The sequence below is a fragment of the Coregonus clupeaformis genome, unplaced genomic scaffold (assembly GCF_020615455.1).
Source record: "Coregonus clupeaformis isolate EN_2021a unplaced genomic scaffold, ASM2061545v1 scaf0371, whole genome shotgun sequence".
Classification (NCBI taxonomy): domain Eukaryota; kingdom Metazoa; phylum Chordata; class Actinopteri; order Salmoniformes; family Salmonidae; genus Coregonus; species Coregonus clupeaformis.
The window spans coordinates 186323-213761 of record NW_025533826.1 but is presented as its reverse complement, the minus strand read 5'-3'; the positions used below and the strand labels follow the sequence as shown (position 1 = coordinate 213761).

The 27439-nt window shown below is 42.5% G+C and overlaps 1 protein-coding gene, 1 long non-coding RNA gene and 1 pseudogene across 2 annotated transcripts; 1 reads left to right on the top strand and 2 right to left on the bottom strand.

Annotated features, from left to right (window-relative positions):
* Window positions 1–8720: 8720 nt before the first annotated feature.
* LOC123484612 (carboxypeptidase B2-like) lies at window positions 8721–18176 on the bottom strand. Its single transcript, XM_045215117.1, has 5 exons — window positions 18142–18176; window positions 17709–17810; window positions 17458–17565; window positions 17142–17252; window positions 8721–8808 (listed from the first exon to the last, which is right to left on the bottom strand). The coding sequence occupies exons 2-5, from the start codon at window positions 17766–17768 to the stop codon at window positions 8734–8736; spliced, it is 354 nt and encodes a 117-aa protein (XP_045071052.1). The 5' UTR covers window positions 17769–17810; window positions 18142–18176; the 3' UTR covers window positions 8721–8733.
* A 412-nt stretch (window positions 18177–18588) lies between these two features.
* Window positions 18589–20000, bottom strand: LOC123484613. Its single transcript, XR_006658598.1, has 3 exons — window positions 19866–20000; window positions 18921–18996; window positions 18589–18686 (listed from the first exon to the last, which is right to left on the bottom strand). It is a non-coding gene; the product is annotated as an uncharacterized LOC123484613 (long non-coding RNA).
* A 909-nt stretch (window positions 20001–20909) lies between these two features.
* LOC123484609 lies at window positions 20910–27369 on the top strand (annotated as a pseudogene).
* The last annotated feature ends 70 nt before the right edge of the window (window positions 27370–27439 follow it).

Genomic DNA, 27439 nt, shown 5'->3' with positions numbered 1-27439 from the left:
TAATGTTCTCTCTCTTTTTTGCATATTCTCAGGATTTTATAAAACATCTTATCTTCAAAACATTTTTTAAGAATTAAAAAATTGCCATATTTGGTAACATTTTATAATAACTAGTAATAAAGCATTTATAATGATTAATAAATAGTTAATTCCTAAATTTTAAATATTATAAATATTCATATATATTTTCATAAACACTAAAATATTTTGTCATCATTAATAAAATAATTATTCTGTTATATATTTTCATACTTTATAAATGATTTATAAACCAGTTATAAATGACTTATTTCAATTACAAACCAGTTGTAAAGAGTTATTGGTTCGTGAGATCATTTACGAAAGCATACATATAATGAATAATATTTACTAATGGTTATTAAGTATATTTATAACTACACTGAAAAAAATATAAACCCACTCAACAATTTTCAGTTACAGTTCATATAAGGAAATCAGTCAGGTAAAATAAATTCATTGAAAAACTAATCTATGATTTCACATACTGGAATACATACAGTGGGAAAAAAGTATTTATCAGCCACCAATGTGTGCAAATTCTCCCACTTAAAAGATGAGAGAGGCCTGTAATTTTCATCATAGGTACTCATATGATAACAAATTGGATTTTTTTTTCTCCAAAAATCACATTGTAGGATTTTTAGTGAGATTTATTTTGCAAATTATGGTGGAAAATAAGTATTTGGTCACCTACAAACAAAGCAAGATTTCTGGCTCTCACAACCTGTACACTTAACTTCTTTGAGAGCTCCTCTGTCCTCCACTCGATTACCTGTATTAATGGCACCTGTTCCGGACTTGTTATCAGTATAAAAAGACACCTGTCCACAACCTCAAACAGTCACACTCTCAAACTCCACTATGCCAAACCAAAGAGCTGTCAAAGACACCGAAACAAGATTGTAGACCACCATCAGGCTGGGAAGACTGAATCTGCAATATAAGCAGCTTGGTTTGAAAAATCAACTGTGGGAGCAATTATTAGGAAATGAAACATACAAACCTATATCTCCCTCGATCTGGGGCTCCCATGCAGATCTCACCCCATGGATCAATGATCCCAAGTAGCCAAATTCCCTAGACCACACGGGGGGACCCTGGTGAATGACCTGCAGAGAGCTGACCAAGTAACAAAGCCTACTCATCAGTCACACACTACGCCGCCAGGGACTCAAATCCTCAGTGCCAATCGTGTCCCCCTTGCTTAAGCCAGTACATGTCTGAAGTTTGCTAGAGTGCGTTTGGATGATCCGAGGATTGGGATAATGTCATATGTCAATACATCTTTTTTAAAAACTCAACTGGTCGTGTTTGGAGGACAAAGAATGCTGAGTTGCATTCAAAAACACCATACTACTGTAAGCATGGGGGTGGAAACATCATGCTTTGGGGCTGTTTTTCTGCAAAGGGACCAGGACGACTCATCCGTGTAAAAGGAAAGAATAATGGGAGCCAATGTATCTTAGATTTTGAGTGAAAACTCTCCTTCCATCAGCAAGGGCATTGAAATAAACGATGGCTGGGTCTTTCAGCATACAATGATCCCAAACACACCGCCCGAACATGCATTTCAAGGTCCTGAGTGGCCTAGCCAGTCTCCCAGATCTCACCCATAAAAAACTTTGGAGGGGGTTGAAAGTCTGTATTCCCACAAAAACAGCCCCAAAACATCACTGCTCTAGAGAGATCTGCATGGAGGAATGGCCAAATACCTTAACTTTCGAAGGCGTTTACCTGTGTCATTGCCAACTATATAACAAAGTATTGAAACTTTTGTTATTGACCAAATCTTTATTTTCCACCATAAATTTTGCAAATAAATTCATTAAAATTCCTACAATGTGATTTTCTGGAGTTTTTTCCTCATTTGTCTGTCATAGTTGACGTGTACCTATGATGAAAATTACAGGCCTCTCTCATGGCTGTCACCCGAAGTTGTTGGATATGAACTGAACACGTGTTTACAAATCGATCCAGAATATTCCCAAACATGCTCATAATTGGTGACATGTCTGGTGAGTATGCAGGCCATGGAAGAACTGACATTTCAGCTTCCAGATTGTGTACAGATCCTTGTGACATTGGGCTGTATTATCATGCTGAAACATGAGGTGATTAGTATAATATCACACAATGGACATCAGGATCTCATCACTTATCTCTGTGCATTCAAATTGCCATCGATAAAATACAAATGTGTTCGTTTGTCCATAGCTTATGCCTCCTTACACATCCCCACCCACCATACTCTGTTCTATCATCCACCAAACCTCCCCACCCAACACCAACACTGTCTCCGTTTGGTGGGTTGACATACTGCCAAATTCTCTAACAGCGTTGGAGCGGCTATGTAGAAATGGTCTTTGCAACAGCTCTGGTACCATTCCTGCAGTCACATCCATTCTCCCTCCGTTAGACATCTGTGCATTGTGTTGTGTACAAAACTCATTTTAAGTGGCCTTTTATTGTCCCCAGCACAAGGTGCACCTGTGTAATAATCTCTATTTAATCAGCTTCTTGATATGCCACACCTGTCAGGTGGATTGATTATCTTGGCAAAAACATTTCCTCTCTTTTTGATTAAACAAATTTGAAGCTCAACATTTGAAAAATAGAAGCTTTGTGTCCGCATGAAAATTTCTGGGATATTTTATTTCAGCTCATAAACATGACCGCACTTTACTGTTGCGTTTCTATTTTTGTTCATATATTATCACACTTACTATCCAGTTGATGACTATAGATTGAAAATCAAGAAAGATTAATTACTGCAATTTTTTGTTAAACTGCCTTTTAAATCTCCCAGCATACTGAGGCTACTAATGCTAAATTTATTTCTTTCTTATTTTCCATATTGGATAATGGGATCATTAAAGTACAGCGACATCTTCCATCCCTGGATTGCATACGTTTTCTACCATATCCACATTCATCTCATCTTTTCTCATTTGACTTGAGGGGGAGATTATTTACTGCTCAGACCTCAAGTCAAGCGCTATAATAAAAACCTATTTCCATGGTTTCAGTCTTTCTGTCTCTCTCTGATCTGATCTATCTCTTTAAGTCAGGTTGTTGTGACTGGTTTTGTAGTTGGTCTCTCTCTTTCGTCAGGTTGTTGTACTCATCACATACACTTTCTATATCCCAGCCCATAGGAGAACACACAGCAGCCCCAACACCTGCAGCAGCAACTCCAGGGGGTCTCTTTGAATATACTGAGGCACACATTCATTATTATTATATTATCAATCTACAATTTTCCTCTCTTGCATCTTTATTTGTGTCTCAGCTTTGGTTACATGTTCAGTTGCTATCTCAAGCACTGAAAAAAAAATCATACTTTCTTCCATAGAAGTCTATTTTTTTATTATTACTTGAATGATGAGCTTCCAGCTCCAGCCTTCTTCTGGGTTAAGAGTTCTCAGCTTTTAGCATAAGCTAAATGTCCAAAAAGTATGTGGACACCTGTTTATGTGTACATCTCATTCCAAAATCATGGGCATTTTGAGTTGGTCCCCTTTGCCTGCTATAACACCTCTACTCTTCTGGAAGGCTTTCCACTAGATTTTGAACATTCTTGCGACTTGCTTTCATTCAGCCACAAGAGCATTAGTGACGTCGGGGCACTGATGTTGGCCCGAAATAGGCCTGGCTTGCAGTCGGCGTTCCAATTCATCCCAAGGTGTTCGATGGGGTTGAGGGTCGGGCTCTTCCTCTTCACCACCAGTTCTTCCCCTGATCTCTCAAACCATTTCTTATTCTTTGTGCCGGCACAAAGTTGGAAGCACAAGATCGTCTAGAGATGTCATTTTATGCTGCAGGTTAAATTTCCTTCACTGGACTACCTCCCACCATTAATTCTGCTATTGTTGAAAGGTGCATCCAATACTCCTTAAATCACTGAGCTACTTCATAAGCCATTCTACTCAATGTTTCAACATTTTTCAATTTTACTACACCTATCAGCACAGTGTGGGCTGAAATAGCGAATCCACTAATTTGAAGTTCCACACATACTTCTGTATATATAGTATATCGATCCACATACTTTTGGTCATGTGAGTGTATGTTCCCTACACTTCTAGTCTGTTGTATTTATTGTAACTATTTTAATTTCTTCATTAAGAAAACCAACACACTCCTATCACCTTGTACTCCTACCAACTTTTTCCCCGTGCATCGTATTTTAAACATTCATTGAAGAATTTAAGTCAATATGTATTAATAGGACCCAGTGAAGTACATGCATACTGTTTTACGTTCGGCTTGTGATCCAACAATGGCCATAAGGGTCATTTTTTCTATCTCTGCGTCTCCGACAATATTGATAGTATTCTATTTCCGTCACCATCAGTGCATGATGGTTTTTCTTCTTCAAATAAAGGAAATGCCATAAAAAAATTAGCATTCTCAGAAAGCCAAAACATCAACATTTGAATATCTAATTTCATTATTGTTTTCTGTTGAACATTCATCTTATTACCCATTAAGCCTACACACCAGAATTCCTAATTATAGTTTTAAGCTTCAAAAGCTGTATGGAATATACACTGATTTAAAAAAATAAAAAAATTAAAAAATTTCATTATGCTATATACTTACTACAAAACATAATATTTTTCCTTGCTCTAAGCCGCTGCCCATGGGGACACAATGTGCTGCAGCGTGGGTTTGAATCAACCCATTGCTATTTCACACTCTCTCTCCCAATCTTTCCTCTCCTCCAACAAACAACTAATTATAGTAATGAGTGTGATTGCCTATTCCTTTAAAAAAACATGAATACTTTTTTAGGCGATATACAATTTAAAATCATGTTTTGACAGACAGCGCACACAAAACAGACTTTGATAAAAGGCATTACTTTAGACCAAATCGGACGTGAAACTGCTCTTTACACAGCTAACCTTCTCAGAATAAAGGGTTAGGATTGGGGATTTGTGTTTCCATGAATGACTCTGGCAGCTATACTCTTAGCCCGAGGGGGCTTCATTTTGCAGCCTTGGAGATAATATGCCTAGGAGAAACCATATCAACCACTCCTCCAGCTCAAAGGTGGAAGGAGTAGTGGATACCCAGTTGTACCATTCGTCAGATCCTCCGGGGGCTAAATCTGGAGAAGGACAAAGGGAGACATTTTACTTTTTTTATACATTTATAAAGCAATAACTTATCCTTTACAAAGCAATTGTCAACATTTTATTGAGCTTGGTCCTTTTCGTAACATAGTACGCTAAATCCGGACTCAAATTAGTATGATATGTTGCGTTTGTATAGATTACATGATGGTTGCTTAAGGCAAAAACTAAAAGTAGGGTTGGTTGATCAGGGTGGATTGGTGGGCTTATCTACTCCTACCAACCCAAAGGTTGTGAGTTTGAATCTCGTCATGGAACTTAAGCATTTTAGCTAATAGCAACTCTTCATATATACTACTTTCTAAGCTCTTTGCACTCACTCATGTTCTACCCCTTCCCCTACCCATATTTAACCTAATCTTTTCATTTTGCACATTTAACATATTGTACCTTTTCTGCAAATTAAATAACACTATACACTGAACAAAAATATAAATCAACTTTAAATATTGTCCCATGTTTCTGAGCTGAAATAAAAAATCCCAATTTTCTATGCTCAAAACTTATTTCTCTAAAATTGTGTGCACACATTTGTTTACATCCCATGTTAGTGAGCATTTATCCTTTGCACCAGAATAATCCATCCACCTGACATGTTCGCATCATCAAAAACTGATTAAACAGCATGATCATTACAAAGGTAACCTTGTGCTGGGGACAATAAAAGCCACTCTAAAATGTGTGCAGTTTTGTCATACCACACAATGCCACAGATGTCTCAGAAGTTTTGAGGGGAGCATTTTGAGGGGAGCATGCAGTTGGCATGCTGACTGCAGGAATGTCCACCAGAGCTGTTGCCAGAGTTATTTACATTTTCTCTACCTCCCTGCCTCAATGTCGATTTTAGAGAATTTGGCTCGGCCAAATCTGCTGCCTCGCAACCACAACCACATTAACCCGCCCCACCCAGACCTCTACATCCAGCTTCTTCTCCTGGGAGATCGATCTGAGACCAGCCGCCCGAAAGCTGAAGAATGTCTCACAAACTGTCAAAACGTCTCAGCTCATCCTCTTTATCTCCTCACCCGATTTTGACCTGACTGCAGTTAGCTCTCCCACATCTAATCTCCCTTAATCACTGGCACACTGGAGAGTGTACTCTTTCCATATTTTCACTGTACTGGGCAGATGGCAACATTGTGTATTGGCATCATTGGATTATATTCAGTTGTGAACGAGGTCCCCATGGTGCGTGGGGTTATTATGGGCAGCATAGCTACACATAACAATTGCACATTTTATCTATGGCAAATTGAATGCACAGAATCTAGCATCTCCCCATTGTCATCCCTTTATCCGCCCCCATACACCTCATGTTTCAGATATAATCACGACCCATTCGATTTAATTCCTCTAAAATGTCCCAGTTCTTCCATGCCTCATACTCACCAACATTCACCCATTGCTGTTAAGCTCTGAATCGCGTTATGACCGCGTGTTCCATTTCATCCAATATCCACACCTCGCACAGCCTTTGAAGAGATTGACAATATTCCACGCCACAATCAACAGCCTGATCAACTCTATCAGGAGATGTGTTCCGTTGCATTAGCAATGAGTGGTCACACCAGATACTGAATAGTTTTCTAATCCCACTCCCCTACCTTTTTTTGTTTAAATATCTGCTACACGATCATATCTTATTCCCAGTCATCCATAGATAGGACCTTTTATTTATTTACATTTACTTATATAACTGTAACTCAGTAAAAATCTTTGAAATTATTTGCAAGTTGTGTTTATATTTTTTGTTCAGTGTAATACAAATTATAATTCATAACATATCATCCGAAATGGGTGATGACATCCACAAATTAATACATACTATAAAATAACATATCATGTCAAGATTCACGTACAATATCCAAATGCTCTGATACCGGTTTTATAAAACTTTATATTTGGATCCTATGCTAATTGATTATGCCAGGAGTTATTCAAATAATCCACGTAATCCTTTAACATTTCCATTTAATTATCCACTGTCCACACCCCCAGCCAATTCATAAACATAATCTCCATTATATCCCCATGCTTCTAGCCAACATTTGGTTTGCCAACAGTGGGGGTTTGTCCTAACTTCTCCTGCCACTCCAACCTATGTGATGCAACAAAATTCTGTGTATCACAATGTTGTCTTTGATGAGCCGGCTTGTGGTCAATTCCGTCCAATGTTTCCTCAAGGTTTACCAAATTTAAAAAAATCGAATTACCCCAACTCTTGAAGACTACTCACATATTGTTTTTTCTGATGCGCCATATTTGTAGTTGTTCCTGTAGTGTCTTCTGATTTTTTTCATGCTTCCTCTTAAATCAAACTGTTAAAAAAAACAATTAACACATTAATACAAATAATAAAAAAGAGCCCTATTCATAAAAAAATGAATCCATTACTATACGTGAGGTCCAAAAATGCTATTCACTCTAATGTAAGTCGCTCTGATAAAGTGTCTACTAAATCTAAAATTAAATTATTCCAAAGTATTTGACAGTGACACATTACAATTTTTTTTCAACCCCTTTGGATTTAAAATGATACATGACTTGGGTTAAGTGCATACTGTCAGCTTTAATCTGTGTAATACAGCACTTTTTGTAGCATAGTCCCCCCATTTTAGGAACCAAAATAATTGACAAATTCTGTGTCAATTTTTAGGGTCACTTTAATTGTAAATAAATTAATATATTTCTAAACCCTTGATTACCTATTACATAAGCCTGATTTAATATGATGATTGAGAAGTTACAGGGGCACCAAAACCCCTCCCACATGCTAACTTCTCTCACCATTATCATTAACAAGTTAGCATTTTTGTGAGTTATGATATTTACTCGACTGATCAAAAACCAGTATGATCACCATATAAGCATTTATAAGTAGCGAATTATGCCATTTCGGGTACTATTAGCCATTTATTAGGCCTTTATTCAGTGTTTGATGTGAATAGGACCACACTACAAAAGCTTAATAAATACTAATTATAAAATATGGCTAATTAGCTCCACTTATCAAACACTTATCACTACAATGAATGCCTAATATGCTCATTCCTGGTTTCATCCGCCCATTCAGCTCTCCCAACTTACTCACCAGCTTCGGCATGGTTAGGCACCTCCTCATTGGAGCAGGAGTATGGGAAGAGCAGCATCTGACATAGGAATGGATGGAGTTAAGAGTTTACCAGTCTTTGTGGCTGCGCATTACCTCGGCTTCCGCCTCAGGCTCCACTCTGCTGCCCAGTATATCTCATCCCAGGGCCTGTTGGAGGGCGCCCCTTCGTGCAAGTAATAGAATAGACAGTTTATTGTCCATTTGGTTAGAATGGAAAGTCATCTGTCCATTTGTTAGAATGGAAAGAAGCCATCTTCCTGCCTTTTTCCCATTACACCCCCCAAAACACACACATGTTGAGTGACACAGAGTCAGTGGTGGTTCAACGCCCCTGGATGGAGAGCAATTTTGAGGGATGAAGTGGCTTGCTCAAGGAACAACGGCAGTAGTTTTATGTGGATCAACCATAGCCCTCAAGCTACTGGTTCAGTTCCCATTTCAGACTTACTGCACCAGTTTGCATCAAAGTTTCTTTGAGGTCGGTTCCAACACAGTTGCTTTCCTTGTTCGAGGAACATTCTTTCTCCACATTCGGTTCTGGTCAAATAACTGCACACACAAATATAAATCACAAAACAAATACTATTGTATACACTCATAAAACCTATAGCCTACTGCCATATACTCACAAAACCTATACCTACTCCATTACCTCATAAAACCTATACTGTAAACTCACAAAATCTCTCTACATTCTTATATTCATTATGCAAATATAATTGTTGTTTGTGATGAATGATCTGTGTATAAATTATATATATATATTATTTATTAGATCATGTCAAATACCTCACATGCCAAGAGTATATACACTCTTCAAATTAGTGGTTTGGCTATTTCACCACACCCGTTGCTGACAGGTGTCTAATCGACATACCCCCATGCAATCTCCATAACAAACATTGTATAATGGCCTTACTGAAGAGCTCAGTACTTTCACGCGGCACCTAATAGGATTCCACCTTTCCAAGGTCTTTGACAAATTTCTGCCCTGCTAAGCTCCCCATCCTTAAGTGCTTTATTGTGAAGTACCCTCCCGTTACCATACAGCTCAAAGGCGGACCCCAGTCCAACTAAAAATAGTCTGTCCTCGGTTCCAACACTCACTACTACTTCCAAACAGCCTCTGGAAGCAACACTCACACAATAACTGTTAGTGGAGCTTCATGAAATGGGTTTCCACGCCGACAGCCGCCCCAAGCCTAAATACCAGAGTGCAATACAGCGTCGGCTGGAGTGGTGTAAAGCTCGCTGCCATTGGACTCTGGAGCAGTGGAAACTTACGTTCTCTGAGTGATAATCCTTCACCATCTGTTATCCACACAAGTCTGATTAGCATGCCGGACCTACATGTCCCAATGCATAGTGCCAACTGTACAGATTGTAGGGGAGGAATAATGGTCTGGGGCTGTTTTCATGTTCGGGCTAGGCCGTTAGTTCCAGTGAATGGAAATATTAATGCTACAGCATAATACATTCTAATTCTGTGCTTCCACTTTTAGCAACAGTTTGGGGAAGCCCTTTACTATTTCGCATGACAATGCCCCCCATGCACAAAGCGAGGTCCTACAGAATGGTTTGTCAGATCGGTGTGGAAAACTTCACTGGCCTGCACAGACCACCTCACCCCATCGCACCTTTGCATGATGATTGACTACTGCGGGCCAGGCCCAATCGCCCAATGCTATCAGTGCCCGACCTCATAATGCTCTTTTGGCTGAATGGAAGGTCCCCATGATGGGGCTGACAGCAATTAGTCGACTGTCCATTTTTTTGGTTATTAGGTTGTTAGTTCGACATTGTTTTAGTCGAGCAGTAACAAACAAACTAATGAATAAATAAATAATAATTATATATATTATATATACCCCCTACTATCAAATTTGACCCCTACTCATTCAGGTTTTTCTTTATTTTTACTTTTTTTTCTTTGTAAATAATGTTCAAAACTGTGAAATAACACTACGGAATCTTATAACCAAAAATGTTTATAATTTGAGATTTTTCAAATAGCCACCCTTTGCTTGATACAGCTTTGCACACGCTCTTGGCATTCTCTCAAGCTTATGAGGAATCATTTCCAATTCGTGTGCCTTCTTAAAAGTTATTTTGTGAAATTTATTTCCTTCTTATTGCATTTAGCCAATCTGTTGTGTTGTGACAAGGAAGGGGGCAGAGGGGATGGCCCTATTTTTAAACACCACAGTCCATATTATGGCAATTACATCAAATAGCCGCACGGTCTATGTCTCAATACAAAATGTCATTTATTTCTTCAAGTCAGTCACAAAAACCATCCTATTTGCTCTCATAACCCCAAATTTACCTTTGCTGCAATAAGTATTTTACTCAGAAATTGCAGCCCAAATAAATGAGTCACAGAGTTCAAGTCACAACAAATCTCAACATCACTGTTCAGGGACTGTGTAATCAGGCCTTTGTGGTCTAAAGACACCAATAATAATAAAACTTGCTTGACCAAAAACACAAGCAATGGACATAGACTGTTTGTCCTTTGGTCTGAGTCCAAATTGTAATTTTTTATTCTAACCCGATGTGTCTTTGTAACACGTTGTGGAGTAAACGATGATCTCCTGTGTATTTCCCACCGTAAAGCATGGAGGAGGAGTGTTATGGTGTGGGTTGCTTTGCTGGTACGTCTGTGATTTAATTAGAATTCAGGCACAGTTAACCAGCAGGCCTACCACAGCATTCTGCAGCGATACGCCATCCCATCTGGTTTGGGCTTAGGTGGGACTATCATTTGTTTTTCAACAGTACAACGACCCTACACACCTCCATGGCTATTGGGCTATTTTACCAAGAATGAGAGTGATTGAGTGCTGCATCAGATACCTGGCCTCCACAATCCCCACCTCCACCCAATTGAGATGGTTTGGGATGAGTCGGACGCAGGTGAAGGAAAAGCAGCCAACAAGTGCTGAGCATTGTGAACTCCTTCAGGACTGTTGGAAAAGCATTCCAGAGTGAAGCTGGTTGAATCCAAGTTCAAGCTATCATCAAGGCAAAGGCTGGCTTTTGAAGAATCTCAATATATTTTGATTTGTTTAACACTTTTCTGTTACTGCATGATTCCATATTTTTTTCATAGTTATGATTCTTCACTATTATTCTACAATTATTAATAACCTTATATTTTCCTTTTTCTTTTTACACCCCATCTCAGTAACTAATCCATTGCGGAGGCCTAACTAAAAGCCTATTTATGTTTGACTCTAAAATGTGGTCAAAGCTCCATATGAGGGTGTTGCAGAGCCTCCAGAGGCATGCAGGGCCAAATCGAGCTCTGTGCCGCGCATCGCCATGCCCTCCCACATTTTTTTCAACAATGTGGAGGGCTCTGCGAGCGCAAAGTATGAATGCCCTGACTTCTGCTGAGGCCATTCTTGCCCTACTTCTGCTAGCCATATCCAGTAAATGCAGACTCGGATTACCATGCCCCAGATGCACAATGCACTTCTCTCTCCAGACCGCAGCACTCTCCCGCCAATTTGTGCATATTCATTTTTTCATAACTTCATTGTGAGAAATTGTTTGCATTTGATTGTTGGTTATATCAATTCCCCATTACATTATCACCAGTTTACATTTCCATTAATTCTTATATTTCTAATCTACATTTTTTACTTATTATATTTATTTTAATGCATTCAATATTATATTCCAGTCTTCCTGTTCTCATTGTCGGAGTGACACATTGTTACGCAAGTGCACAACCTATGCTACTTGTGAAAAACGTTTTGGTTTATTTAATTCAATTTACGAGTTCTGTCAATTTATCCATTGTCTTTTGTTTGGAGTGCTCCTGTCAATGTTGAGTAAGGACGCCACACACCATAATTAGGCTATTGGCTACCTGGCCTGCTAGCAAATGTAGGCATATAAATGTGCCATTTGGGATCTATTTCCGATGTCTTGACGAGGGGTACAGCGAGCGTGTGAAATAACTGATTTAATAGTTAAAGCACAAAAATCACAAAACAAAACACATCGAAATTCCAGCAGTAACACTGACTGAACACAACACCCACAAACACAAGGTAAAACACACAGTTTAAATATGGCTCCCAATCAGAGCTACGCCACAGCTCGTTCTTGTATCCTCTCCTACCCAAACAACCACCTAACAACCCACCAAACAGACACAGCGAAGCAACACACCCTGGCTCAACGTGAAAGTCCCGGACCGTACATTCCCCCTAAACCGGACTGCACCGCTGCCTCCTCAACCCCACGGGGGGGCTGGTGGGCATTACTCCTCGGAGGCTCCGGCTCTCCCCACCCTTCTTGAATCCCCCGTGCCCCCGTCGATCTACCCCTGGTAGGGATCTGACTCCCCCTGGGCGCGTGAGGCAACCCTTCACCCTCGGGCTTGATCGTGGGCCGGACGGGCCTCACCAGGCTGGCGGGCTCGCCTGTCCCTGGCTTGTGCGAGTAGCGGGGAATGGGCTGATCATGGGCTCGCACCCTTGGCTGTGCGAGTAGCAGGGACGCTGAACCGGGCTGGGCGAGCTCCACGGCGGTAGCAGAACGGCTCCGGCCGACTTCTACCCCTGGCTTGGTGCGGCGTCGCAGGCGGGCTGACCGGCCGGCGGCGCCGTAGCTTTTGCGTAGGGCGGGACAGGCCGGACTGGGCTGGCGGCGCACACCGTAGGCTTTGTGCGTGGAGCAGGAGCGGCCGGGCTGGGCTGGCGGCGTCCACACCGGTAGGCTTTGTGCGTCGAGCAGGGACGGGCCGGGCTGGGCTGGCGGCTGCTTCACCGTCTTTGTGCCCGTGAGCAGGACAGGCCGGGCTGGGCTGTCACTGGCTTTGTGCGTGGAGCAGGACAGGCCGGGCCGGGCTGGCCCGTGGTTTGGTGCGTGGAGCAGACTGGCGGCTGGGCTGGCACCCGTAGGCTTGGTGCGTGGAGCAGGAACAGGCCGGCTGGCTCTTTGTCGAGAGGCAGCGCGGCTGGGCTGGCGGCCACGTTACACTTAGTCGCGGAAACAGGCCGGCCGGGCCGGGCTGGCGCGTGCGTACCTTGGTGCGGGAGGCAGGGGCCCGACGACTGTGGCCCTACACCATTCTTAGCGTGGTTTCATCCATACCTTCTCCCTCAGCTGCCTCCGGGTTCCTCTCGCGTGCCTCAGCTTTCTCACCCTTTCCCTAATCGCCTCTAATGCTCCCATCCTCTGCAACATTAACTCCTCTCCCTCTTCGCCAGTAGCTCCCTTAACCTGGTGGCCTCCTCAACTAATCGCCCTGTGGCAGCCTCCTGCTGCCCAGTCGCCCCCTGCCGTGTGCCCCCTAAAAATTTTTTGGGGTTGCCTCTCTCGACCACTCCGACGCTGCTCCCACGTCCAGGCTGCCGATTCCTGGACACACTGCTTGGTCCCTTTGATGGTGGTTTTTCTGTCACGATCGTCTTGACAAAGGAGTAGACCAAGGCGCAGCGTGTGAAATGAACATGACTTTAATAGTTAAAGCACAAATACAAAACAAAACACGATCGAGAAGTCCACAGTAACACTGACTGAACACGGAACAAAAACCCACAAACACAAGGTGAAAACACCACAGTTTAAATATGGCTCCCAATCAGAGCTAACGAGCCAACAGCTGACACTCCGTTACCTCTGATTGGGAGTCACCCAATACAACCAAGGAAAAACCAACCAAGCATAGACAACCCAACCAAACAGAACACAACGAAACGAACACACCCTGGCTCAACATACAAAGTCCCGGCCAGAGCGTGACAGTACCCCCTAAAGGCGCGGACTGCGACCGCCTCAACACCCCAAACAGGGAGGGCTGGGTGGGCATTACTCCTCGGAGGCGGCTCCGGCTCTCGGGCTTGACCACCACCCTTCTTCAATCCAGCGCCCGGTCCGATCTGACCCAGCTGGTAGGATCTGGACTGACGACGCGCACCCCTGGCTTGGCGCGTGAGGCAACGGACCGGACCTGGCTGACGTACGCACCCTAGAAGCTTGATGCGTGAGCCGGACGGGCCTCACCAGGCTGACGACTCGCCTCCCTGGCTTGGTGCGAGTAGCAGGAATGGGCTGGATCAGGCTGACGGCTCGCACCCTTGGCTTGGTGCGTAGCAGGGACGAGCTGAACCAGGCTGACGACTCGCACTTGGCGAGTGCGAGTAGCAGGAACGGGCTGGACCAGGCCGACGACTCGTACCCCTGGCTTGGTGCGAGAGTAGCAGGAACAGGCCGGGCTGGGCTGCGACGCACACCTTAGGCTTAGTGCGAGGCAGGAACAGGCCGGGCAGGGCTGGCGACGCACACCGTAGGCTTGATGCGAGAGGCAGGAACAGGCCGGGCTGGGCTGGCGACGCACCGTACACTTAGTGCAGGAAACAGGAACGAGCCGGGCCGGGCTGGCGCGTGCACCGTACACTTAGTGCGGGAAGCAGGAACGGGCTGGACCGGACTGGTGACATCACACCACTTGCTTGGTGTGAGGAGCGGGACTGGGTTTCATCATAACCTTCCGGCTCCCTCAGCTGCCTACCGAGTTCCTCTCGCCGTGCCTCATTTCTCACCCTTTCCCTAATCGCCTCTAATAGCTCCATCCTCTGCAACATTAACTCCTGCTCCCTCTTCGGTAGCTCCCTTAACCTGGTGGCCTCCTCAACTAATCGCCCTGTGGCAGCCTCCTGCTGCCCAGTCGCCCCCCCTTCGTGTGCCCCCCCAAAAAAATTTTTTGGGGTTGCCTCTCGACCCTCCGACGCTGCTCCCACGTCCAGGCTGCCGATTCCTGGACACGCTGCTTGGTCCTTTGATGGTGGGTTTTTCTGTCACGATCGTCTTGACGAGAAGGAGTAGACCAAGGCTCAGCGTAGAAATGAACATGACTTTAATAGTTAAAGCACAAAATACAAAACAAAAACACGATCGAGAATCCACAGTAACACTGACTGAACACGGAACAAAAACCCACAAACACAAAGGTGAAAACACAGTTTAAATATGGCTCCCAATCAGAGCTAACGAGCCAACAGCTGACACTCGTTACCTCTGATTGGGAGTCCTCAATACAACCAAGGAAAAACAACCACATAGACAACCCAACCAAACAGAACACCGAAACTTGAACACACCCTAGCTCAACATACAAAGTCCCGGAACCAGAGCGTGACACTGATAGTATTTCTGATTGGCTTAACGCACCACCACTAATGATCTGTGGAGCTTCTCAAAGTAATGTTTTCTTCACCTCAAACAGCAAGCAAACAAAGTCTGTTTTTACATCCATTGAGAATTACAATAGTTCCTCAATGTATTTGAAAATTATTTCAGCTGTCTCCCTTTTGATAACCACTCAGCATGAAAGGGGAAAATGGCATGCTCTGATCCAGCGGAATTACGTCATAAAATAGGCTTCTTATCAGAGCTTGACTTTGACTTAAATAGGTTCCGGTACTCATTTTGGATGCTGTTACTGTTTATATTTAGGTGCAGGAGCTCCTACAATACTTTTGAGCTAATATTCTATAAGAGGAACAGGAGCTCAAGCAGTAGAAATGTGTAGGTGCCGGTACTCAGCTCCGGTTGAGCTCCTGCCCAAGTCAAAAACAAGCACTGCTTCTTCTGCCTTGCACAAATAGCGTCGAACAGTTGTGTCTGTCCGAACTCACTGGTGTGGGAAACTGAGCCCAGAATATTTTATACAATGTTGCAAATTTGCTAGCACAGCTTTGGGCCAGACCCGGGTTAATAGTTGATACAATGTTTCGAAGTTCGTTGCAGACAGGCCATGTGTAGCCAATGTGATTTATAGGATATTTATTTTTATCAGGATATTTTCTACCTGCAGGCTGCAATGTTTTTATTTGTTGGCTTGATGTAGGCTATTTTTACATAGTTGGCAATGGCAATAGAAGTTACTTTTAGGTTTGTATCATTTTATTTAGATTTGGATAGAATTTTGATTAACCACATGACAATGATTTTGAGATATGAAGACATTATTATAAATTAAATGAAACTGTTTCAAAAATGTGCATATGAAAACCATAACTTGCACGCAGATCGGTAGAAATGGTAAGATACATTTGCATTCCACATGAGAAAGGTTGCCAACGACTACTGTAGCCTATTACCGGCAACCGGAGAGTAATGGCAGAATCTCGAAAGCCAGCTGGAGCGGGAGGAGAATAGTTGGGTCAGGGTTACGTTTTTTTTCTTCTTCTGGTTATCTAGATCTCTGGCGTCCTCGAGGCATTAAACCATAAGCTTAAAGCATCAGACAACTCAATGCATATAGTTGATCTTATTAAAACACATAGGGTGTGTCTAGATTTGGAAAAATACAAGTAAAAAATTGTTTTGCAATCGATTGGTCGAAAGAACAGCCAACTTTCGGTCCAACCAAGATTTGTTTTTCCTTCGGGGACAGCCCTACCCCAAGCAGCAATGTTCCAACATCTAGTGGAAAGCCTTCCCAGAAGGTGGAGGCTGTTATAGCAGCAAAGGGGGACCAACTCTATATTAATGCCCATGATTTTGGAACGAGATGTTCGACAAGCAGGTATCCACATACTTTTGGTTATGTAGTGTATGTCCATATGATGCACAGTGCCCATAGAGATGACAAATGTTGTGTAGCTCAGATTGACATATTTGAAGGCACTGGCGACATTCCAGACAGACTACATTGCAGACTCATGCCAGATCTCACTGGATAGGTGTTTATCATATCAGCTAACCACATCATATAGCAATCTGATGCGACTGCGCGGTCGATTCGTGGCACACAACTATTGGTCGATACCACGTCTGCAATGTTGTCGTCCTGAAGCGCAACCACTGACTCAATTTCGATACATCTTATTAATTGTCATATTTTTTACCGTTGTCCATGTGTACTTGTATCCATCCGGGTTCATGACAGGCAGAACATAGATGTCCATACTGTTCAGCATCTCAGTGATGTCATTGTTTTGATTGTAGAAATTCAAGGACTGAGGAAAGAGCACAAGGAAGATTCAACAATTTAATATATCTGTCTGTGTTCCAAATTAAAATAGTGTGCAATACAATTTTATATTCCAGAGCCATCATAAAAATGAGTTATGAAGATACTATATAACCAAAGATGTATACAGTATCAGAATAGATAGAGTGTAAGTTGGTAGAGAATCTGGATTTTAGGAACAAGGTACTGACATATTGCACAAACCACAGGCAGAAGGCTGGGGAGATCCACTCTCTAGCATGAATGCCACAGTCAATCCACATTGCTCTCTTTTCAGCTCTCTCTTGTCGTCCGGACAACTGAAAAAGACAACAGAGAAATGCAATCATTTGATCAGATGATGAACATGTGACTGTTGCTTGTATAAAATGATTATGACAATTACATTATTTCAAAATATAATTATTGTATCAATCATTGCTAAAAAGGCAGCTTGGGGCACCTTGAGAACATAAAGTGGGCGTTTCTCATACGATGAGCCAATCAGGATGACTTTGACCATGTCTGAGTGTTCCTGGGCAGTCTTGTTGATCCAATAGTATATCTATAGAAGAGACAGCATGATAACATTTTCATCTACCAGCTGGGACCACAAATGACCAGGGCCTTGTATTCATAAAGCATCTCACAGTAGTAAACTGATCTAGGACCAGCTGCCCCGGCCATATAATATTATTCATTATTATCTAAAAGGCATCATAATGATCCTAGATCGCACTCCTACGCTGAGACGCTGTATGAATACGGGCCCAGAAAAGGTTATGACATTGAAGTAATGTTAATGGGATGTTACATTGAGATTATGTTAATGTTACATTACATTAAGGTTATGTTAATAACATTTGGTAATGACATGACACAATCAGGTCTCTTGCGTCCCCCAGAGAATGGTATCTCTCATAATAGATGTGCTGCTTGAGGTCCGCCGATTCATTCCCTGGTCTGCATCTCAATCAGTTCCTCTGTGTTGTCCAGTAGCACTCTGAAACAACACACATTATTGCTCTTGGGGAATTCTCTGAACTATTAAAAACATTCTACATGCATTTCATAATACTGAAAGCTTATTCAATATCATGGATATGACCTTAAGGGCATAACATAACAAAATCAATATTGAAGTTAAAGCGAAGTCGGCTGGTAGTCCCAACCGTGGCTTGAACTCAAGATCTTCTACAGTAACGCAACACCTTAGCCCTTAAGACAAGAAATATGATATTCTTGATGAGCCAGTTAGGTGTTGTGTTAAAGTTGCTAGTCTCGCTAAAATATGAGCATTGATCACATGACATACTGGTGTGTTATGTGGTGTGTATCCCAGCAGGTCTGTGACAGTCCCCAAGTTGTTGGCAGGAACAAACAGGTGCACCTCAGTGTCTGCTCCAATGTGCTCAGGTGAAGCAGGTGACCACAAAACTGTCTGGGAGACACACACAACACACACACACGTTCATACACACACAAACACATGAATAAACTTTTTAAATAATGTATCCTAATTGTGAGTAACAATAAGTCTGAAAACAACACACCGTAACCTATTACAGAAACAAAAATAGTAATTGCACAATGTTCTTGGTTCAAGACCAGTGAAGTGAAAAGTTATTTTTAAACAGAAGATAATTATTTGTTTATTATCACATCGTTATTGTACCTCATATTGGCTGGATATGTTTCTCACAATATCTGCCTGTTGGTGTGTTGTGACTTGGATTGAGAGTACTTGGTCACTGTGAAAGACAAAGGAAAAATAGGCTAGGTCTCAATAGTCTAATGTGGCTTCCTTTCCTCGTCTCCTCTTCATCTGCACATATGAAAGGAGATGAGGAGAGGTCTAAGACTATTGAGATGTAGGGAGAGCGTGAGGTGAGTTGAGCTAAAGGGGTAAGTTCCCTTGTTTCTAGGAAACCATACACAAAATTATTAATTTGACCAAATATTTAGGAAGAGGTCATCATTTCATGGAGTCTGTGAAGGAATAAACCACATGGAAAAAGTGGTAAGCGAGTTTGTAAAAAAACTGATTTTTACCAAGTCAAATTAATTATTGGGTTAGAGGTTTCATGATGCTTGTATCTAAACCAAAGTATATCATTTTAAGATTGTTCTATACACCAGTTGGGGTCTCTATACGCCTTCAATATGAGGTCTTAAACCTAGCATGAAAGTGCATCCTTGTAGCTGTGTGGGCTAATATAGTCAAAATGTTTGCCTTGGGGTAAATTGAGCCAATGGCAAATTGAGCAAATTGAGTGTTATTCTTCCCAGATCCATATGGTTTGCTATTCATTACAGTTCTGTATTATAGCAACTACATGGGTTTAGATTTGTCCTGTCATCTCATAATTTCTTGTGAATGTGAATTCCTTAAATCATGTCAATGATGTCAACGTCATGTCAATGATCACTTCAATTCTACTTTAAACAAAATACAGTTGGTGAAAACATGCTTAGGAGGATATACAGTGGAACGAGTAAACATTATCATGTGATCATGTGGTGGTCCTTCTGGATCTGTCAATCAAATGCATCTATTTTTCATTTAGGTTAAGCAAAGTCTCCTAAACAATTATGACAATGTTTACTGTAGGAAACTTACTGTTTTGAAGTGCAGTCACCTGTCTTAAGGAGTTTGTAAAAGTTCAGCAAAACAGCCCATATTAGAAGAGCCTTCATGTTTAATGTGTCCAAAACTTGTGCAAGATGTTTGGTTAACATGGTAGAGAGAGAGGAGAGAGAGAGAGAGAGAGAGAGAGAGAGAGAGAGAGAGAGAGAGATCTGTGTTGATTTAGCCAGAGTAAAGTCTAAGTTAAACTTTACTTTTTTGAGGAGGGCTTTGGGCTGCTTTGCAATAACAGTGAGCTGTTTAATACGCCATGATTTCCCCCAAAAAACAAGATTCAATAATATAGGTCTTTGTTTTAAAACCTTTCCACATCTTGATTAACAAAATGATTTATTGTCATTTATGTGGGTTTAAACTTTATCCTGGAACTGCCTTTTACCAGAAAAGAATGTGCTTTAGTAGGTCTACAGAATATTGTATATTCATTATGCAAAATCTGTCAGCTCACAGAGAAATTCACTGTCCTATACCCAATCACTATATAAACCCTAGATAACAAATGCTATGTATTGGCCATTGAGAGGCTTTGAAGGCACCGGTCGGCTATATTGGCACTCCGTAGTGGAGTAGTTCTCCATAGGAATGAATGGAATTCGACAGTATTTCAATTAAATGTTTCAGGACAAAATTCCATGTATTTAAGTATTTTGTTGTTGTAGTGGGGACAGTAACATTAGTACTCTCTAAAAAATGCTTTAATACTTTTTCATTTATTTTTATGTTTAGCACACATAATATAATTTAAAAGTATGCATTAAGGTGTATAATAGAATAAACGTGTCAAAAACTAATGTAGACATTAATAAATGTCTTTCTATAGCTTTCAAAATATTTTGTACAATTGAGTTGGAGTGCCAAGATGGCTACGCGGTGGCTTCAATACAGCGCCCCCTGTCAATCATCCAGGGTTTATACACATCATTGACTACACCAGGTGGCGCTATGCGCTCACTGAGGTATAATATGAACGTACGCGCTAACCTAAAATAAAAACCGATAGTGAACTCTCGCAGCACAAACAGTTCCGGTTTAGAGGTTGTGTTGTCAAGATGTCTGTCCATGATCAACTTGCTCAATGTTTGTGTGATCTAATCAGGTTGGTATTTTATGTACATATTTTTGTCTGAAGATGTTAGATATTTGCCAAGCTAACTAGACAAAACATTGTGCGATTGATTGCTTTAGTCAGCTAGTTAGGTATTATAGCTAATCAGCTGGCTAGCTAGCTGTCAACAGCAATCACCTACGTTACAGCTAGCTAGCTAACGTTAAGCCAGCTATTATTTTATCAGAAGTAATTCCTAGCCTATGTTCATCTGTTTATCAATATCGACTCGTGTAATTTTTTCTTACTAAGCTAACGTTAGCTCTCGAAATCGCGTATTATCCGTGACGTAGGGTTTTTCAGCGGTTAGCTTCGCCCACGCACGGTTGTTGGCTGCGTGTGAACTACAATTCCGACGCTGAGTGTGTGTTTTAACGTATAGAAACGTCAATCATCGCTTGCAAAACGGTTTCTGAAACATACGCTGATATGCCACCCCGTATCTTTCATGTCAGCTAGAAAGATGCATGATACATTTACACTTACTGTAGCAGTTTTATACAGATCCATAAACTGTGTGTGCATCCAATTGATGAACAACTACACTTCCTCCCCAGTTACGCTTACACACAGGTGTTCAGAGCAAGTTAGATAGCTAGCTAATTAGCACAGGTCATCACTAGTTACCACAGTCATAAACCCTGCCTATTTCTACAATTTCTCTTCTGAAAAATCTGATTTTAAACCTAACCTAAAATTAAGAACAAAAAGCTACTTTTTATTTCCATGAATTTTACAATAGCCAATTTTGACTGTGGCTGTGTGGTAACAGTGACAACCAGATGACCGCCTATTTCTTCAATCTTTCTGTAAACAAGCAATGTAACATGGCCGTGTGGGGAACACTAACACTATCAAGATGTGTAGTAATTTAAACATTTGTTTTTTGAAAATTATTTATCTGATATGAAAGATACGTTCCTTATGTTTCCATAACCTTACAGCAAGCAATGCGTTTTAGCATTCAGAACGATCGTTGGGGATCTTAACAAACCTCCCCTGGCCAGAATATACTGTCCTCAATAGGGTATATCAGCATATGTTTCGAAAAACCGGTTTGAAAGCCATGATTATTTACGTTTAACGTTAAAACACATGGAGCCAATGGTGGGCGAATGTAACCGCTGAAAACCCTACGTACAGAGAAGGTTTTTCGAGAGCTAGTTTAGAGTATAGATAATCAGTTTGACAGGGTTCCTGGGCCTTGTTCAGTAGTAACGTTAGGCGAACGTTGCAGGTAGAAATGTCATGAATAGAGCTGCTATAGGTCATATATGGTTCTGATATAGCTTATTCGACATGTCAGAGAGGCATGTTTGCTCTAGCTAGCTACATATCTGAGCATTCAGTAGTAAACAAACGCAGATGGTTGCAGATAGAAATGGCATGAATAGAGCTGAAGTGATTCCATATTCTACAAGTCAGAGATGCATGTTTGTTCTAGCTACATTATACATTTCTATCTGAACGTTCCACAACGTTGTCTTACTGAATGGGCCCTACCTTTTCTGTAGAGCAGGTCTGTCACCTTATCTCTTATAGTTCTCTCATTACCCCAGGTTGTTGTGGACATTGCTTCTGCCATGCGTGTTTCTGTGCATGCTCCTGACCGCCATCCTGGTTGCGCTCGTCATGGGTGTGCGCGTGTGGCTGCAAGCGAACAGGAACGCACGGCGAGCGCGTGATGGGCGTCCCACAGTGGCCTTCTTTCACCCGTACTGCAACGCGGGAGGTGGCGGTGAGAGAGTGTTGTGGTGTGCCCTCAGAGCTTTGCAGAATAGGTAAGGGAAAATTGCACATTCAATGCATGTCATCGCACCTTGATTAAGCTAAGCCACACCAGCTAATAATCACTGGTGACAAATATTCCTAGCTATAGGATTTTACTACAGAGTGCGCAGTGCATTCAGCATGAATAAGTTACTTTGGTGGCTTATCTACCTAATCTCAGCTTGCTACCCATGTTCAAGCATTATGTTGATTAGAATGTTGAGACAGTATGAAAAAATCCATCTCCAACAGTAATTTGTTGCCATGTTCATTAGGCACCAAAGGGAAGAAAACAGATTGGAACAGGGAGGGACTTAACGCCCATTTTAGTTTCCCCTTGCGTAACATTTTCTGTTATGTGCCCTAATGAACATCTCCCAGTCTTCCACATTAATTCACACACCTGGGTCATATTCACTAGGAACCAAATAGAAGCAAACAAACATACAGGGGAGGGAAGTACTACCAACGGGGAGGGACTACCTGAACTTGTCCAATAAACTATTGTTTTTCGTTGCAAAAGGGTCCATTGCAAAAGGGTTTACTACTGTATGCAATAATAAATATGGTCTTCTCCACGTCCCAGGTACCAAGATGTCAACTTCATGGTGTACACGGGCGACCAGGGTGTGACGGGTCAGCAGATTCTTGATGGCGCCCGGCTGCGCTTCAACATCCTTTTACCTCGACCCGTCCAGTTTGTCTTCCTCAAACACCGCCTATTGGTCGAGGCCAGCCTCTTCCCCCACTTCACTCTGATTGGTCAGGTGTAAGCTCAATCTTCCTTGGTTGGGAAGCCCTTACGGAGTTTGTCCCAGATGTCTACATTGACTCCATGGGTTACGCCTTCACTCTGCCTGTGTTTAAATACCTAGGGGATGTCAAGTGGCTAGCTACGTGCACTACCCCCACCATCAGCACAGACATGCTGTCAGTGGTGCGCGAGAGGAACCCCCAGGTAGGTAATCGGCTCAGAAGCCTGTTTCCCACTACAGACCCCGCAGCCCTTGAGACAGTCTTAACTAGGGGAATATACAGTGGCTTTCAAAGTATTCACCCCCTTGGCATTTTCCTATTTTGTTGCCTTACAACCTGGAATTAAAATTGATTTTTGGGGGGTTTGTATCATTTGATTTACACAACATGCCTACCACTTTGAAGATGCAAAATATTTTTTTATCGTGAAACAAACAAGAAATAAAACACTAAACTTGAGCATATAACTATTCACCCCCCAAGTCAATACTTTGTAGAGCCACCTTTTGCAGCAATTACAGCTGCAAGTCTCTTGGGGTATGTCTCTATAAGCTTGGCACATCTAGCCACTGGGATTTTGCCAATTCTTCAAGGCAAAACTGCTCCAGCTCCTTCAAGTTGGATGGGTTCCGCTGGTGTACAGCAATCTTTATGTCATACCACAGATTCTCAATTGGATTGAGGTCTGGGCTTTGACTAGGCCATTCCAAGACATTTAAATGTTGCTTAGGTCATTGTCCTGCTGGAAGGTGAACCTCCGTCCCAGTCTCAAATCTCTGGAACACTGAAACAGGTTTCCCTCAAGAATTTCCCTGTATTTAGCGCCATCCATCATTCCTTCAATTCTGACCAGTTTCCCAGTCCCTGCCGATAGAAAAACATCCCCACAGAATGATGCTGCCATGGGATGGTGTTCTTGGGGTGATGAGAGGTGTTGGGTTTGCGCCAGACATAGCGTTTTCCTTGATAGCCAAAAAGCTAAATTTTAGTCTCATCTGACCAGAGTACCTTCTTCCATATGTTTGGGGAGTCTCCCACATGCCTTTTGGTGAACCCCAAATGTGTTTGCTTATTTTTTTCTTTAAGCAATGGCTTTTTTCTGGCCACTCTTCCATAAAGCCCAGCTCTGTGGAGCGTACGGCTTAAAAGTGGTCCTATGGAAAGATACTCCAATCTCTGCTGTGGAGCTTTGCAGCTCCTTCAGGGTTATCTTTGGTCTCTTTGTTGCCTCTGATTAATGCCCTCCTTGCCTGGTCTGTGAGTTTTGGTGGCCGGCCCTCTCTTGGCAGGTTTGTTGTGGTGCCATATTCTTTCAATTTTTTAATAATGTATTTAATGGTGCTCCGTGGGACGTTCAAAGTTTCTGATATTTTTTTATAACCCAACCCTGATCTGTACTTCTCCACAACTTTGTCCATTACCTGTTTGAGAGCTCCTTGGTCTTCATGGTGCCGCTTGCTTCCGGTGGTGCCCCTTGCTTAGTGGTGTTGCAGACTCTGGGGCCTTTCAGAACAGGTGTATATGTACTGAGGTCATGTGACAGATCATGTGACACTTAGATTGCGCATAGGTGGACTTTATTTAACTAATTATGTGACTTCATAGCAAAGGGGGTGACTACATATGCACGCACCACTTTTCTGTTATTTATTTTTTTGAAACAAGTAATGTTTTTCACTTCACCAATTTGGACTATTTTGTGTATGTCCATTACATTAAATCCAAATAAAAATCAATTTAAATTACAGGTTGTAATGCAACAAAGTAGGTAAAACGCCAAGGGGGATGAATACTTTTGCAAGGCACTGTAGCCTGGTCCATATCTGAATGTGCTTTAGCCAACGCCTCTGACTGTTATTGTCAATGTCATCTGACTACCATTGCATGACAATGTTAGTCAGAGAAGTTGGCTAAAAACTCACCTACAGATCTGACCTAGGCTTGACCTAGGCTAAGATCAGGATCAAATCAGGCTAAGGGGAATATGGGATTTGCAAATACTCTGGGGAATTTACCAGCACTAACTAACACGTTGCACTGCTATCATTGTTATGACTGTCATCAAGCCTGCATCAATCAGTGTTGTTCATGTTGTAACTTCGGTCCACTTTTCACTTAGTGAGTCATTGACATCCATACATGACTTCCTCTTGTTGTGCATGCTTCCTTTTACCTCACCTGATCCTATCATGTTATCTTTCACCATTCCCTAACCAACCTCCCACTATGTTTCCAGGTTCAACAACGCAGACTACATCTCCAACAACCTGTTCCTGAGCGCGGTCAAGGTGGTCTACTACTGCCTGCTGGCGCTGCTCTACGGTCTGGCCGCTCCTGCAGCGACGTGGTCATGGTCAACTCCAGCTGGACCCTGAACCACATCCTGACCCTGTGGCGAGCAACCAACCGCACCTGCCTAGTCTTCCCCGCCCTCCGACACCCACGCCTTCCTCCAGCTCCCATTGGAAGAGGACTCGGACCGGAAGTGCCATTCCATCGTTTCCATTGGTCAGTTTCGACCGGAGAAGGACCACCGGCTTCAGATTCGCGCCTTCCGAAAGGTGCTGCAGAGGAAAGAGGCGGGGCCGGGAGGAAGGGAGTCGCTGAGGTTGGTGCTGATTGGTGGATGCCGGAACCAAGAGGATGAGGATAGGGTGTTGATGCTGAGGGGGCTGTGCCAGGAGCTGGGCGTGGCGGACAGGGTGGAGTTTAAACTCAACGTACCGTTTGAGGAGCTGAAGAGGGGAGTTGGGGGAAGCTACGGTGGTACTGCACACCATGTGGAGCGAACACTTCGGCATAGGTAAATACAGAAGTAGAATTACTATCATTCTATACTACTGTCATTCTATTTCTATTATTAAAAACACCTGGAGTGGCTATTATTCCAATGCAAAGCTCGTTCTCTCTACATACTCAACATTTAGTACTGTATAATCCTGTACTGAATGGAGTCTGATACGCTCTATTCAACAGCCCATTCTGAAATTGTAGTACATTGTTCTGTTACAATATGCTTTTGTTAATCACCAGTGCAAAGACCTTGTTTGATTGCTAACATCCTCCTCGATATAAATGAAAGATGAAGACATACAGGCATTTTTACTGCCCATAGCAGTTTCCCAAAATGGTTAGGTTGCTAGCCAGGTGGCGGTTATCACTAAAATGCTTGTGCACCTTCATCTTTCAGTGTTCAAAATAAATGCAGTCTTAGGTAATGCAGTTAAACATCCAGTAATGTGTCTACCTAACTTTAAAGCCAGCCTTACCCTGTACCTTCTGCTCTCCTCTGTTCCCAGGGGTGGTTGAGTGCATGGCAGCTGGGACCGTCATCCTGGCCCACAAGTCTGGAGGCCCCAGGCTGGACATTGTGGTGCCCCTACGAGGCGGCCAGACAGGTTTCCTGGCCGAGGATGAGGATGGCTACGCAGATGCCATGGAGCGGATCCTGGCCCTGTCACCCTCAGCCCGCCTGGAGATCCGACGCAACGCCCGCCTCTCAGTCACCCGCTTCTCCGACCAGGAGTTTGAGGCCTGCTTCCTGGCCGCCATGGAGCCTCTCATGGGGACACTGGAGCGATGAGGGGAGGGGTATGGGTGGAGGAGTGTCTGTGGGTGGAAGTGTGTGTCTCAGGCTCATGGGTGTGTGTGTGCAGGTGCACGCATGCGCATTGATACCTGGTTGATTGCATAGATTTGTGTTGGTGGTTGAGGGACTAAAACTCATGCTTGTACTGCCTTGGCACATTTTGGCATACTAGCCATTCCTTTAGTTGACATAGGATACAGATTGCGTTAAAATGCACAAGGAATACCTTGACTGAAATGAAAGAGAGATGTATTTATTGACATAAGTCAGTCCAGGCGTCCACACTCTTTCTAGAGGGCCGTATCATGTTTAGGTATTTATGTTTCT

Bases quoted from the DNA above. Each gene is read 5' to 3' on its own strand.
- LOC123484612 (XM_045215117.1), bottom strand. From the start codon at position 17,768: ATGGTCAAAGTCATCCTGATTGGCTCATCGTATGAGAAACGCCCACTT. The intron at 17,566-17,708 runs GTGCCCCAAGCT...TGTCTTTTTCAG, and splicing joins GCCCACTTTATGTTCTCAAG to TTGTCCGGACGACAAGAGAG. The intron at 8,809-17,141 runs GTAAAAAATATG...TTATTTGACCAG, and splicing joins ACAAGTACACATGGACAACG to AACCGAATGTGGAGAAAGAA.